General features: G+C 48.1%; 1 protein-coding gene across 1 annotated transcript in view; it reads left to right on the forward strand.

Annotated features, from left to right (window-relative positions):
- PIK3R6 (phosphoinositide-3-kinase regulatory subunit 6) overlaps positions 1 to 14,848 on the forward strand; it is a 48,572-nt gene that overhangs the window by 6,349 nt on the left and 27,375 nt on the right. The window contains exon 3 of the mRNA XM_079904987.1: positions 6,227 to 6,328. Coding sequence (XP_079761113.1) covers positions 6,227 to 6,328 — 102 coding nt within the window. The remainder of the gene's footprint in view (positions 1 to 6,226; positions 6,329 to 14,848) is intronic.

Genomic DNA, 14,848 nt, shown 5'->3' on the forward strand with positions numbered 1-14,848 from the left:
CCAAGTGGACATTTGCGCCTGCCCAGATGGAGGGTCTCAACCAGTCTTAATGGGCTCAAACTCAAACTGGACACAGCTTTGAGTTCCTAAAAAACCACTTAGGCAAACGTCTTATCGTTCAGCCTTCATGACACTTGGAGGACACGCAAGTTTTTGTAAAAATAATTAAAGCAAGCCTGATCAGCAAAGGCAGTATTTATTAATGGCTAACTGATGACTACCCTTGGTTTCCGTGTAACACGTGTGTCATCAAGCTTGCCGTGGGCATGGACACCAGTGTGCCAACCGTGGGCCGAGAACGTGGCGAGTAGGGCCACACTGCAGTCAGTGAGAAGTCATGGGCTGGAAGGCCCCCAGCTCCTGAGGGCAAGGACTGTGTCTCATTTATTTACCTCTAAACGTTCAGGCCTGGCGCACTTTCTGCCACGTGAACAGTGTTCCATAGATGCTGTTTGATTTACTCAGCAATCTCAGTCCCTCGAAACACTGCCAGGAGCTAGGAAGAGAGCCAGAGGGCCTCGGAGCAGCCCAAATAGATGGTCCAAGAGCATGGGAGTTCCATGCTCTTTTTTCATAGACCAGTTTCTCGGGCTTTGTCTCCCTATTTTACATACAAGACAATGCCATGTGTTTATCTGGCTCCCCAGCGTTCAGCAAATTGGCAGTCTGGTGAAAGAGCAGAGACAGCAACAGGGCAGCCACCCGCACAGAGGAGCCTTTGTTCCAGTTTAAGAGAGGCATCCCCGCTGAACAGACAGATGACAGCAAGCACCCTTTTGGATGGATTACGGAGCCTCGCCCTTCCTGGCTGGGAGGGCCAGTGAGGCGGTGGGCCAGACGGCAGCCCCGTCCACCCACTTTGTGCGAGGTGCAGTCCCCACTGCTGAAACGGGATTCATACCTGAGAAAGTAGGAGCCTTTCAGCGTAGGATGGAGGCTTCCTTCACCTACCAGCAGCCCCTGAAATCTTCACTGTGTTACTGTGAGGTACGTGCAGTCAACTCCCATGAGATTCATCGAGGAAACCTCAGAGGCAAGTTTGGGTGCTTAAAAGGGCAAGGTTTATTTCCTGAGAAATTCACATCATCCTGAAGTGAGACAACTGAGATGTTGCTGCGTTTTGCCAGAATGACCTGGGTTCTGCCTGTTTCCATTTCCTGTCTGGTGCAGGCTTGACCCCTGAGGGCTCTGCCCCATACTGGTGTGGTCAGCAGCCCCAAAGGACAGGAAATAGATTACAGAGGTCCCCTGCAGAGGAACAAGGGGGTGACACAGCATATACCCAGGACCTGCACAAATGCATACAGGCACCGAATACATGGTTGATGAGTGAATAAGTGAGCGAATGAATGAATAGAAGAATGAAGGAGGCTTTCTGACAGCGATTGTTCAAACTTCTTAGAATTTTGCTTTCCATTAAACATCATCCCAGACCGAACCCGGGCCCCCTGCATTGGGAGTGCAGAGTCTTAACCACTGGACCACCAGGGAAGTCCCTACTTCTCTTTTTTTTTTATTGAAGTGTACTTGGTTTACAATGTCGTGTAAGTTTCAGGTGTACAACACAGCAATTCAGCTACGTATATTCTTTTTCAGATTCTTTTCCCTTATAGGTTATTATGTAATATTGAGTATAGTTCCCTGTGCTATGCAGTAGCTCCTTGTTGGTTATCTATTTTATACATAATAGTGTGTATATGTTAATCCCAAGCCTCCTAATTTATCCCTCCCCCGACCCGACCTACGCTTCTCTTTTAATCTGTATCTTTGTGGTTTCTTTTCCTTTAAGTCTGCTCAATGGTCATTATTAGCTGATTCCTCCCCGACAAAAGTTTAACTGTGTGTGTACTTTATCTTCCTCGGGCAGAGGGTGCTCTGTGAGGTTTGGAGCAGGGGAAGAATGGGTACGAAGGGAAGGGAGGGGGCCATGACTGGGCACCCCAGGCTGAGATCTGAGCTCTAGCCCTGATTCATCATTCACTGGACATGTGACTTCAACTATTTCTCCAAAATATTTATTCACTGTCTCCTGGGTGCCGATAACGGCCTTAGACACTGGGCGTGCTGCAGTGAATAAGAGACACTGGAACCCACTGTTTGTGGAGCTCACATTCTAATGAAGAGCCCAGAAAACTGATCATTACATGGGAAAATTCTGATCCTGATGAAAGCTATGAATAAAATAAAAGAGTGTGCGAGAGCATGACTGGGAAAGCTATTTTAGAAAGACTGCTCAAGGGAAGGCCTCTCTACGGAGGTGACATTTCAAATGAGACCTGAGTGTTGAGAAGGAGCTGGCTGTGAGGAAGGCTTGGGAGAAAGGTGTTCCGGGCAGAGGTGTGCAAAGGCCCTGAGGTAGGACTGAGCTTGGCAAGTTAGAGGAACACAAAGAGCCATGAGGTGAGATCCTGGTGAGCCAGAGGGAGAACGGGATGAGATGCAGCTGGAGAGAAGCCAGATCGGGCAAGATTTAGGCAGGGTGAGGAGGGTGGACTTTATGATAAGGTCTAAGGGAAGTCATTGGAGGGCTTCAGTCAGGGGCTAGGCTGTAGGGGGAAGAGTGGAAGCTGGGAGACCCACTGGGGGCACTGCCGTAATTTGCACAAGAAATGATGGTGGCTTGGACCTGGTGGGGCGGTGGGGTTGGAGCAGAGGTTATTACCATCCTTCTTCACAACCACACAACCGATAGAGGGGGACTTGAGAACACAACTTCTGGGCTCCCACTTGGGAAGCTTCTCTTTGTCTCCCTCCACCCCTGGATTTGGGGATCTGCCCTGTTCCCACTGCCTGTCCACCTTGGGCGGTGGCTCTGACTGTGTTGCCATTTTCCACCTCCTCCGTGTAGACTGGGAACACCCACAAGGTCTTCCACTCACAGTCGAACTTTCATGTTTGAAGTTTCATAGTTCATTTAGATTTCAGTGTCAAGTCTTGCCCACCAAAACATGTCATTGCATGTTTTTAGAGAGAACAAACAGCATGAATGCCTGACACCTTCCTCTCTTGAGTGGAGTTTTAGTTCCCCGACCTGCATGCCTAGCCCTTGATCCAAATGTCATCATGAAATAGTCTGATATTCTAGCTGGTTCTTCTGGGTGTCCATCTCACAAAGAGAGGAGGAGACGGCAGCTCAGAGAGGCCCCCAGTGGGCCCCCTGGGGATGGGGGTGCTGGGACTTGAGCCGGATTCCTCAGACTCCAGAAGTTACGCCCACAGCTCAGCATGGTCAGTCTTACAGTACAGCAGTCCCAGAGACCCAGGGAGGAAGAGAAGAGCAATTATTTTAATAGTTTTATTGTTTTTTCCCTGAGATGATAAGTTACACGCACAGTGTAATTCAATGGCCGTGTCCTTGAGTGATGAGCTCACAGATGTCTATTTCATCATGCTTCCCAACTTACATACGTGTCATCTCTCTCTTTTGTGTGCCCTCTGCCACATAATAAAAATAAAGTCAAACCTATTTCATATTAAGACATCAGATGTAGAAATGTATTAAAAATGAAAACCAGTGCCTATGGGTAAGTGATACCACTTTTTTTTATATAGTTTAGTGTGTATCATTAAAAGATAAAGGACTCACACACATACACACCAGGGAAATCTGAATAAAAAGGTATCAATGTCAATATCCTGGTAATGATACTTGCACTGCAGTTTCAGAAGGTGTTACCACAGTGGGAAACTGGTAACGCACACGTGAGATCTCTCTGTGTTGTTTCTTACAGATGCGTGTGAATCTAGTTACCTCAACATTGAATGTTTAATTTAAGAAAAGACAACAGCTGTTATTTTTTTCAAACAGAGCTACAAAACTATTATCTCCCTCCACCCAAATTTCTGTGGTGTTCAAATTCCCAGTTGCCTCGAATGTCATAGTTTTTTTTTTTTTGTTTTTTTGGGTTTTTTTGCGGTACGCTGGCCTCTCACTGTCGCGGCATCTCCCGTTGCGGAGCACAGGCTCCAGACGCGCAGGCTCAGCGGCCATGGCTCACGGGCCCAGCCGCTCCGCGGCATGTGGGATCTTCCCGGACCAGGGCACGAACCCGCGTCCCCTGCATCGGCAGGCGGACTCTCAACCACTGTGCCACCAGGAAAGCCCATAGTTTTTTGTAATAGTTTGAATTAGGATTGAAATAAGAGTCACTTGGTTGATAATGTCTCTTAAACCCTGTTAATCTGTAGCCCCCACCTTCCTTTGACTTTACGTCTCCCCTCCTCACCTTCACCCCATCTTCCCTGCAATTTATTTGTTAAAGAAAACAGAATGTTCGTCCTGTAGAGTTTCTCAAATGCTGGATTTTGCATCCTGGTAATCTCCGTATTTCCTATAAATTGGTAATTAGATATAGAGGCTTATTTGCATTTAGAGTATATAAAACATGCACAAGCTTAAAAAAATTAAACTGGTAAAAAAAAAAAAGGGTATATATTAAAATACGTCAATTATTTTCCACTCCAGCTCCTCGGATGTTTCTCAAGAGGTAGCTGTGCCTTGTGTGTCAGTGATCTGGTGTTTTAAAGCTGTGAGAGCACCATTGAACAAACATGCCTTTTTCTTGGTAAATTCTAGAATTTGGTCAAAGCCTACTAAGTACCCAAGCACGGGATCCCAGTTACCAATTCAGATGTGGGTTTCTTTCTTTGTTTAATAGCTTTTTATTTTCTATATTTACATACAGTAAAATTGACTCTTACTGCTATGCAGTTCAATGAGTTTTAACACATATATCGATTTTACCACAGGGTACAGAGCAAATCCGTCACCCCAAAAGTTCCCTGTTGCCCCTCTGTAGTCACCCCCTCTCCCTATCCCAAACCCTTACAACCACTGATCTATTTTCTTTCTTTTTTTTTGGTAATAAATTTATTTATTTATTAATTTATTTATGGCTGCGTGGGGTCTTCGTTGCTGCACACGGGCTTTCTCTAGTTGCGGCGAGCGGGGGCTACTCTTCGTTGCGGTGCGCGGGCTTCTCATTGCCGTGGCTTCTCATTGTGGAGCCGGGCTCTAGGCGTGCAGGCTTCAGTAGTTGTGGCACGTGGGCTCAGTAGTTGTGACTCGCAGGCTCTAGAGCGCAGGCTCAGCAGTTGTGACACACGGGCTTAGTTGCTCCGCAGCATGTGGGATCTCCACGGACCAGGGCTCGAACCCGTGTGCCCTGCATTGGCAGGCGGATTCTTAGCCACTGCACCACCAGGGAAGTCCCTAGCAGGCAGATTCTTAATCACTTCGCCACCAGGGAAGTCCCTTCTGTTGTATTTCTTTTTTTAGTAGCTATCCCAGTGGATGTGAAGTGCTTGCCCTATTTTTTTAAACTATCCTCATTCGATTTTTGGTACCAAGGGTAGGCTGGCTTTTTCAGAGAATCTTTTCTTTTTTCTCTATTCTTTGGGACAGTAAACTCTGTGCTAAGTAACATAAAAACTTGCTTCACTCTGTAGGTTTGAGAGAACTTATCAAAGGAACCATCTGAGCCAGATACCACTTTTTAAGAGCCAGTTACCTGATGGCTTTCTCTGTTTCCTCACTGGTTACTAATATAAGCAGTTTTTCTAACTCTTCTAGAGCCTTTTGAGTCATTTTTATTTCCCTAGAAAACTGTGTATGATACAGAGGGTTCAGACTTTCTTTATACAGATAAATGTCATATGGGATGTTTATCATTCCTAATATTGTCTCTTTGTTTTCTCTTTCTCAATTAGCTTTCCCAGGTGTGTGTGTGTATGTGTGTATCTTTTTTTTCTTCAAAGAACAAGCTCTTGGATTCTTTCAGAGTTCCTCTGCTTTTCAGTTGTGGAGTGTGTTGCCCTGGGAAGCAGACTTTGGGTGTCCCTCCCTCTGGGGTTACAGTGGGGCAGCCTGTGGTCATGACTGAGGGCATGAGCTCTAGAGCCAGATGGTCTGAGTTCAAGTGCTCATTCCTTTACTTACTAGCTATTTGACCTTGAATCGTTATTTGTCTCTGTTTCAATTTCCCCATCTGTGGAATGGGGAGAAAATAGTGCCTACCTCATAAGGTTACTATTAAAGAGTTGATAGTTTTTAAGTGTTTAGAAGAGTGTCTGGCACATAGCATGCACCATAGGAGCACTTCTTAAATAAATCTAGAGTCCCTCCCCTCCAGTTTGAGAGAAGCCTCGTTCCCCCGGGGAGCCTCTCCATTCCACAAATATACTTTGTACACGTCCCACCCACCACTAACTGTCTCTTCTTTTGCAGAACCAGCTCTTTGCAGGAAAACAAGCACCTTACTTTCCATTCTGCTGCCTGAGACAGTCACACCCTCCTCACACTTACCCCAGGCCCCCATGGAGAGCTCAGGTCAGTATGGTCCGGGAGAGAGGGGTCTGGTGTGCCCGTTTACAGAGTGGGGAAGGCCCATCTGGCAGGTGAGGTTGCCCCCAGAGCTGGCAGGACCACCTCTACCCAGCGGGGCTGAGAGACCCGCACTCAGCTCCCCGAACGCGAGACCATCTTGAGAGATGGACATCTACACGCTTGTACGAGCCCCAGCTGCCGGCAGATCACTGAGCTGGACATTGGGAGTAATGACAATAATAGCAACATATATTGCCAAACACTTGCATTTATTTAACAGAAATCTCTATGGCACTCACAATATATCAAGTAGTGGGAAAAGCACCTGACAAATGTTAATTTGTTTAGTCTTCATAAAGACCCCATAAGATAGATATTATTATTACTTCCATTTTACAGAATATGGGAGGGGCTTCTCTGGTGGCGCAGTGGTTGAGAGTCCGCCTGCCGATGCAGGGGACACGGGTTCGTGCCCCGGTCCGGGAAGATCCCACATGCCGCGTAGCAGCTGGGCCCGTGAGCCATGGCCGCTGAGCCTGCGCGTCCGGAGCCTGTGCTCCGCAACAGGAGAGGCCACAGCAGTGAGAGGCCCGCGTACCGCAAAAAAAAAAAAAAAAAAAAAGAATATGGGAAAGTGAGAGAAGACAGGTATTGTCCCAAGGTCACATAGATATTATATGGTCAAATCAGGATTTGAACCCAGCAATCTAGCTCCAGCATCTGTGCTGTGAATGACTTCTCTACAGGCTGCTTCATGCAAAACATCAGAAGGATTCTGCGAGGTAGGGATATCAGTACAATTGTCCTCATTTTACTAAAAGGGAAACAGACTCAGAGAGGTTAGGTAATTTGCTCAAAGCTACAGAGCTAGTAAGTGGCAGATCCAGGATTGGAACCCACGTCTGGCTGACTCCAAAACCTAGACTTTTCTCCCTACACCGTCCTGGGACAACAAGCAGAGATGACCCTTCCCCCAAGATGTGTATCAACTAATGTTCACCTGGCAAGTCGGAAACCACTCCTCCGGCCACCAGGTATAGACTCCAATGCCGTTGAAGATCCCTGTCCCAGGGAAGGGTAGGGGACACCCCGAGGCAGGCACAGCCACCAGCCTGTTATCATTCCTAAGAGAGCATCCTTTCCACACCCCACTCACCCTCAGAGAGCCTCACCCAGTCAGAAGAAGCTTCAACCAGTGAATCTTGGTGTCACAAGGTTCCTGGTCACCTTTAACCAGCTGGGGTTTGGGCTGGGAGGATAAGGGTGGGGACAGCACTGTGAAAATCTCCTACTGAACATTTCAAAACCAACTTACTTTGCACTCACTTTAATTACAACAATTAAGACACATCGGTATCGTGTTTTAGGAAGGGAGGTATACCGATAAAGTTTCTTTGGATACAAGCAATAGAAGCCCATATGGTTCATTTAATATTCAAAGATAAAAAGTGGCTGAGCATTGAAGGAACAGCTGAAGCATCAGGTACCAGAAAGGGCAGGGAACAGGGTGGATCTGCCGCCAGGACAGGAAGAGGGAGGCTCTCTCCACTCCGGGCTGTCACCCACAAAATGGTCACCCAGAGGGAGAGAGAGTCCGTTGGCCAGCTTGGTCCCGTGCCACTCCAAGGCCAGGTCAAAGCAGGGCACCTAGGTCACAGTGCCACCAGGATTATAGTGAGCAGGGAAGGCTACAGGGCAAGAAAGACCACCAACATCCAAATGACCCCCTGACCCAAAATCCAGTGCGTGAGAGAAGCATCCCCAAATTAGGATGCTGGCCCTGAAAACTCCAAAAGGGAGTTTTTCCATCAGGACCAGGGACTGCAGTTGTCCTGGCTGGCTTCCCAAATTATAGTTGTTTTTAACTTTTCCCACCTTCCTACAGCCCTTAGAGACCTCTCATCCTAGAGTCAAGAAGAGGGGCCCCTGAAAAGTAAGACGTTTGTTTGGACGGCTGCAAAGAGCAATGTTTCAAGGTCACCAAAGGTATTGTTATTTTGCCACTCCTGCAAACAGGGGCAAGATTGCAAACCTTTTTAGAAACATCTGAGCCTTTGTACCACATGGGGGGAAGGTGGGAGTCAGGCACAGGATGGAAGAAAGAGGAGCACATGAGCGTGTCACTCACTCCAGCCAACGGTGCATCTGGGTGCTGAGCACGTGATTTCAATGAGCAGCTGAGATGCTCAGACAGTGCTGTCTGTTCACCAGGGGATTCTCAGACAAGTCCTCGCCCCTGGTAGGAAGGGTAGTCGGCAAGGTCCAGGTGGTCAGCGTGTTGGGGCTCCATGGGCTCCAGGAAAATGGAGCCCAGCTCAAAGGTCAAGGTCAGGAAAAGGTCATCCTCCAAAACGGAAACTAGTGAACACAACATGTACCACATGACATTCACCGGTACAGAGCTAAGCTGCCTCGGGTAGTCCAAGGCTGAATTGGAACACACACAAACAAACCATATTCTTCTCAATTGTATTATGGCTCACCCGGCATGAGGTAGTGGGACCCCTAGGTTAGTGATTTTATTGTGATTTTAAAGGGAAGGGACCAGAAAGAGTTCATTGGTGTGTTTCCATTTCCATTCCAGGGAGGGGGTTCTGATTCTGACGGCTGATACCCAGAGAGTGGAAAAGGACAATTCTCCACAACATCCTAGTTTGAGGGAAACATCCCTTGGGAATTATGAATTCAACTCTCTCGTAGTAATTTTGTGTCCCCTGTAACCCTCTCATCTGGGTGGCTATGTGCAGCGGCTGGAGCAGGCTGAGGGAATTTTAAGTTTGATTATTCCACCAGCTTTCCCCATACTGATGCCAGGGTCCTCTCTGGGCATGTTTGTCGGGGTTCTCCAGAGGAACAGAACCAGTAGGATGTATAGACGTATAGAGAATGAGGTTTATTATAAGGAGTTGGCTTACACGATTATGGAGGCTGACAAGTACCAAGACCTGCAGTCAGGACAGCCCATGGTGTAAATTCCATTCCAGAAGCCAGCAGGCTCGAGACTCAGGAAGAGCCAGTGTTTCAGTTCAAGTCCAGAGGCAGGGGAAAACCAGTGTTCCAGCTGGAAGGCAGGCAGGCAGGAGGAATTCCCTCTTCCTTGGGGGAGGGTCAGCCTTTTGCTCTATTCAGGCCACCACTGATTGGATGGGGCCCACCCACATTAGGAAGGGCAATCTGCTTTACTTGATCTATCGATTTAAATATTAAACTCATCTAAAACACCATCACAGACGCAACCAAAATAACATCTGACCAAATATCTGGGTGCCCTGTTGCCCAGTCAAGTTGACACGTAAAATTAACCATCACAAGAGGGTATGGGACAACTTCAAGAAGACAAAGACTGGTCTGCTTGAAAAAAATCTTAGGAGATTTTATTCCCGTCATGGCTGGACCCAAAGGGTGTCAGAGCACTGGTGTCTATAAGGGTTACATTTCTAAACAAAGGTTATATCTTTTGCAAACAAGCTAATGGACAACAACAAAAATAATAGTAATAATAATAAACTTTCTCCAATTGTATTATTTTAAATAAATTTATTTATTTTTGGCTGCGTTGGGTCTTCGTTGCTGCGCTTGGGCTTTCTGTAGTTGCGGTGAGCAGGGGCTACTCTTCGTTGCAGTGCATGGGCTTCTCATTGCGGTGGCTTCTCTTGTTGCGGAGCATGGACTCTAGGTGCGCAGGCTTCAGTAGTTGTGGCTCACGGGCTCTAGAGCACAGGCTCAGTAGTTGTGGCGCACGGGCTTAGCTGCTCCGCGGCATGTGGGATCTTCCTGGACTAGGGATCGAACCTGTGTCCCCTGTGTTGGCAGGTGGATTCTCAACCACTATGCCACCAGGGAAGCCCCTGATTGTATTCTTTTAAATCTCCTCCCACCACCGTGAGAGCCAGGACTATGGCCAGGGAGGGGCCATCCTGACCCTGTGACTTAATTCAGGGACGATTGTCCTCTGTGAACTGAGCATCTTGTCACTTCAGGGCTTCTCTGACAGATCAGTTACGCATATCTCCAAACTTATCGCCGAAGGCAATAATTCTCACTGAATTCGATTAGTTCTGTAATCCTGTACATTAGATTCTCCTGGGGAGATATTTTTAAAAATTGATGATTGGGCCCCACCCTCAGATATCTGATTTATTTGGTTTGGGGTGGGCTCTGCATTGGTATTTTTTTAAATCTTTCCAGGTGATTCTAATATGAGCCAAGGGTGGGACGTAGGGGAAAAGCAAACATCTAAGAGGGGGTTGGGGAGAGATTTGACTGTCTAGAATCGCAGGACAATGGAGAGCTGACATTGCCAAGTCCTGGGTCAGCTTTGAGTGGCCGGAAGTAGAGGAGCAAACCCTGAACTATGGGTGTCCTGCCACAGCAGGACCCTGTCAGCCTTTGTTCTCCCTTCCTTCCTCCCTATTGTCTCTTTAGCTGTAATAACATCTACCCTGGTTGGAGAGCGGGGAACCCTTTTTCAGGCAACTTTATCAGGGGCGTTTTTTTCTGCATTCAAGCCCCAGGCACACATAGGTAGACACGCGCTCACAGTCTCACCTGGGTGTCCCCTCTTCCCTTTCCCCAGTAAAGAGGTGAATGGTCACAAGTAAGATGACAGCTTTAGAGGAAGTGCATTTTGGCAAACAGAAAGCTCTGCTCCAACAAAAAGCTCTGTGACCTTGCGAAAATCGCCTCTCCCCTCTGAGCCTCATTTCCCCCTCTGTGAAATGGGAAGATAGCCAGCCTCCGAGGTCCCTCTGGGTCTGACCTTCTGTGGTTGGAGAGGCGAGATGGGGTGACTTTCAATCTAGATTCCACAAAACAGGGAGAACAGTAATTGTTCTGCCAAACTCACAGGGCTCTGCTCAGAATCCAGTGAGACAACACACACGGTTTGTGTGTCCCTGAGTCAGAGAACAGTGGCTGCCGTAACAGATGACCCCAGTGTCGGTAGATCAACACAACAAATGCTTCTTACTCATGTCACCACCCAACCTGGGCTACAGTCTTTCAGGGACAGAGGCTTCCTTCCTCTCAGGGCACCATCGTCTTCCACATATATATTCCAAGCTCATGGAGGATAAGGTGGAGGGTTTTATGGCCACGCCTGAAGGTGGCACATACCACCTCCACCACGTGCCATTGGCCAGAACTCAGTCACATGGCTCCTGTGAAACAGCAAGGGAGTCTGGGAAATGTAGTCTTCTCATCTACCTGCGACAAAAATGAACTTGGTTTGATGAACACGTACCATTGTCTTGCTACGCCTATGTAAGACTCTACACGTGTACCATTCAAGTGCTATTTATTTTATTATTATTTTTAATGTATTTATTTATTTTTGGCTGCGTTGGGTCTTTGTTGCTGCGCGTGGGCTTTCTCTAGTTGCGGCAAGCAGGGGCTACTACTCTTCGTTGCAGTGCGTGGGCTTCTCATTGTGGTGGCTTCTCTTGTTGCTCAGCACGGGCTCTAGGCACGCGGGCTTCAGTAGTTGTGGCGCACCGGCTTAGCTGCTTTGCGGCATGTGGGATCTTCCCGGACCAGGGCTCGAACCTGTGTCCCCTGCGTTGGCAGGCGGATTCTCAACCACTGTGCCACCGGGGAAGCCCTCGAGTGCTATTTAAATGTTAGGTATTAATAGTAATCTGGATACCTGATAGTTATATCACATTCCTGGATGGAGGGGTAGATAATGAATGTTATTTATTTAGTGGGTGTTCTGGACCAAGAATTCCGTTAGACATTGCATATCATGTATAAACGACCCTGAGATACTTGAGGCACGAGAAATATTATTTCTTTGGCTTAATCAAATCAAATCCAGCTTCAAGCTCTTGTTTTCCAAGGTCCGTACAAATTCCAATGTCATTCACTTGCGGTACCCCCCTCCTCTCCTTGGGATCCTGTGAGAAGGCCAGGGGTTACAAAGTCTGCATGATGGGAAGTGTCAGTGGTCTTCAGTCCACTATGGCTACAGCCCCCAGAACAGCTTGCATGGTCCATAAGGAGACAGGGGGCTCCTCTGGGGACATTCTTGTGCTCTGGCAAAGGTGGCCCAGGAGACCACAGCAGTGGCACTCAAGCACACAGAGTTTAGCGCTTAGCTGCCCTCATCTGAGATCTTTGCCACCACCGTTCAGCTATGTCCCAGCCAACTCTGGTCTTCCTCCTTCCTGGGTCCCCATAACCCTCGTACCCTCACAGTCTTGGGAATCCAAGCTTCCGCCCTTGAATCGCCACTCCCCTCTTTAACTAAAAGCATCAGCCTTCACCCCCATCCGTTGGAGACAATCCAGGTTGATTGTCTCAATCAGACAGCCAGGGGTCTCAAAGTCAAGGGGCTGGGGAGAGGATGTAAGTGAGGGAAACAAGGAGAGCGACCACTCTGAAGCCCTAGGGGAGCTGTGCCCTGTCTCAAGGGGCAGCTGCTCCCCAGCCCCATCACTGTCACATGTAAGATGAACGCACGCCCAGTGTCGACAGACTTTCAGGAGATGCCAGAAATCCGAACTTTGATGCAAAATCTCCTCATTTGTGAATGTTGGCGGCTAGTTCATTTTTAAAATTTTTTCCAAGACGCTCCACAAGCCCAAACAAGACACGTCTGCAAGCCAGATGTGGACCAAAGCCTGAGAGTTTGTTCCAGCTGCCCAGACTTTTGAAAACAAAGTTTATTTGGGGTTGTCTCCCGGGGCTACTGGCAGAGTCTAACTTCTCCATTTTTCTCTGAAACATAAAAACTTAGCTCCCTCTGCAAAGCAGGAGAACCTAGGGCTCAGAAGACGAAGGTTTGGCTGCCCTTCTAATGAGGGGGCAGGGAGGAAATCACAGTTATCACAGTTTTAAGTCTTTTGTGTAGTCCATGGCGGGAAGGTGGACAGAAGAAGGGAGGGGAGAAGGAAGAAAGAAGGAAAGAAGAAATAGGACATAGCATTATTTTTTAATAACCCACCCTGCGTTAACTCATTTATTTTCATGCCAGGTGGAGCTCAGTAGATGGAAGGATGGCTTGTGATAAGACTTCTTGCCAGGCTAAATCATTTCCTTGCTAGTTTTGGGAGATGCTGCACTGCCCAACAGAGTGGCCGGGTGGGCAAACGTGCGCTGTAACACCTGCCCACTCCCTGCCCGCTCTGAGCCTGAAGGAGACTCAGCTTCAGACCTGGACCTGGTCTGGGCAGGGGAACAAGTGAGAGGCAGGAGGAAAGTGAGGGTTTCAGAGATGCTGGGTGGCCCCAGCAGACGTACAAGGGCCCACGCCAGAGCCATGGAAGGGCCAGTCCATGAGCACCAGGGCATGGGGTGCCTTGACCTAAACCAATTCTAACTCCTGGGCTGCAACCTGCTGGTCTTTTAGATTTGTCCTCTCCACCCTACCTATTTCCAAAGGAATCTGAGGCAATTAAGATATATGTTTAGTAGAACATGAAGCAAGCACATCTGAAAAGGAGCAAAGGAGAGAGGTCTCTGTCACTTGAGATGAGCTGATTTTTGAGACGGGGCCCCAGTTTGGCTGTAAGTTTCCTGACCGCCAAGGCAAAAGGGGAACCTCTGAGGCATGTGGTTTGTACTGTCTGACAACAAGAGACTGCACCCTCGCCTGTAAAAACAGCCTCTTGGTTGGAGCTGATCATAAAGGGGAATTGATGGTACAGGGAGTGTCTCCCGTACTTCCTGTGTTGGTCCAGATCCTCTAAGAAGCAGATAGCGAGACAAGATTAGACATGCAAGGCTTCATGTGGGGAAACGCCTGTGGGACAGAAAATGGAGACGGAGGGAGCTGGTGAGAGCTGGGAGAGCGAGCGCCCAGACTGTGATGAAAATCCAACTCTGAGAGAAGGAGGAAGGGAGGAAGGGATGGGTGGAAATGTGCTAGACTGACGGATGGGTCTTGGGTTGGGGAATCCCTGAGCCACAGAGTCAGCCATCTACAAAGCTTCCCGAGCTGGCTTTAGAGTTCCTGCTGCTGCCCCTATGGGCTGGGAAGTGTGGCCTCGGCAGGAGGTGATGGATTTCACAACCCAACAGCACAAAGCTCTTACACTCGTTGTAGCGGGAGATCAGTGAGGTGCATTTTCACGGCTACCGTGCTTTCCAAGTGTCAGTTACTGATTCGTGTACCCACCTCCACAGCTCTGCAGTGTCAATGCTCTGCTGTTAAAGAAAATAATTATTTTGACACTTGTTAAACCCTAAAGAAGACTTTATTCAAGATTATTGCAATAGAGGAGAGAGATGGGCCTCTGCTCTGAATAAGGCAAAGACAGCTGGGGATTTACAGCCAACAAACAGAGGGAGGGGTCAGTAGATGGGAAATTCCTAAGAGGGGACCTCAGGGGTGGGAGATTCTTCCTAAAGTGACCTAACAGGATTCTTGCCGGACACAGGTCAAGAACTTACACATCAAAGGTGGGGAATAGAGAGCTTGGTCAGATATCAGGGAGAGGGACTTCTATCGACCGACAGCAGGATCCTTGCTAAAACTGGGCTTGGAGACCAAAGACAGGACAGGGGCTACGCTGAGGGCCTAGT

Source organism: Stenella coeruleoalba (genome assembly GCF_951394435.1).
Source record: "Stenella coeruleoalba genome assembly, chromosome: 19".
Lineage (NCBI taxonomy): Eukaryota > Metazoa > Chordata > Mammalia > Artiodactyla > Delphinidae > Stenella > Stenella coeruleoalba.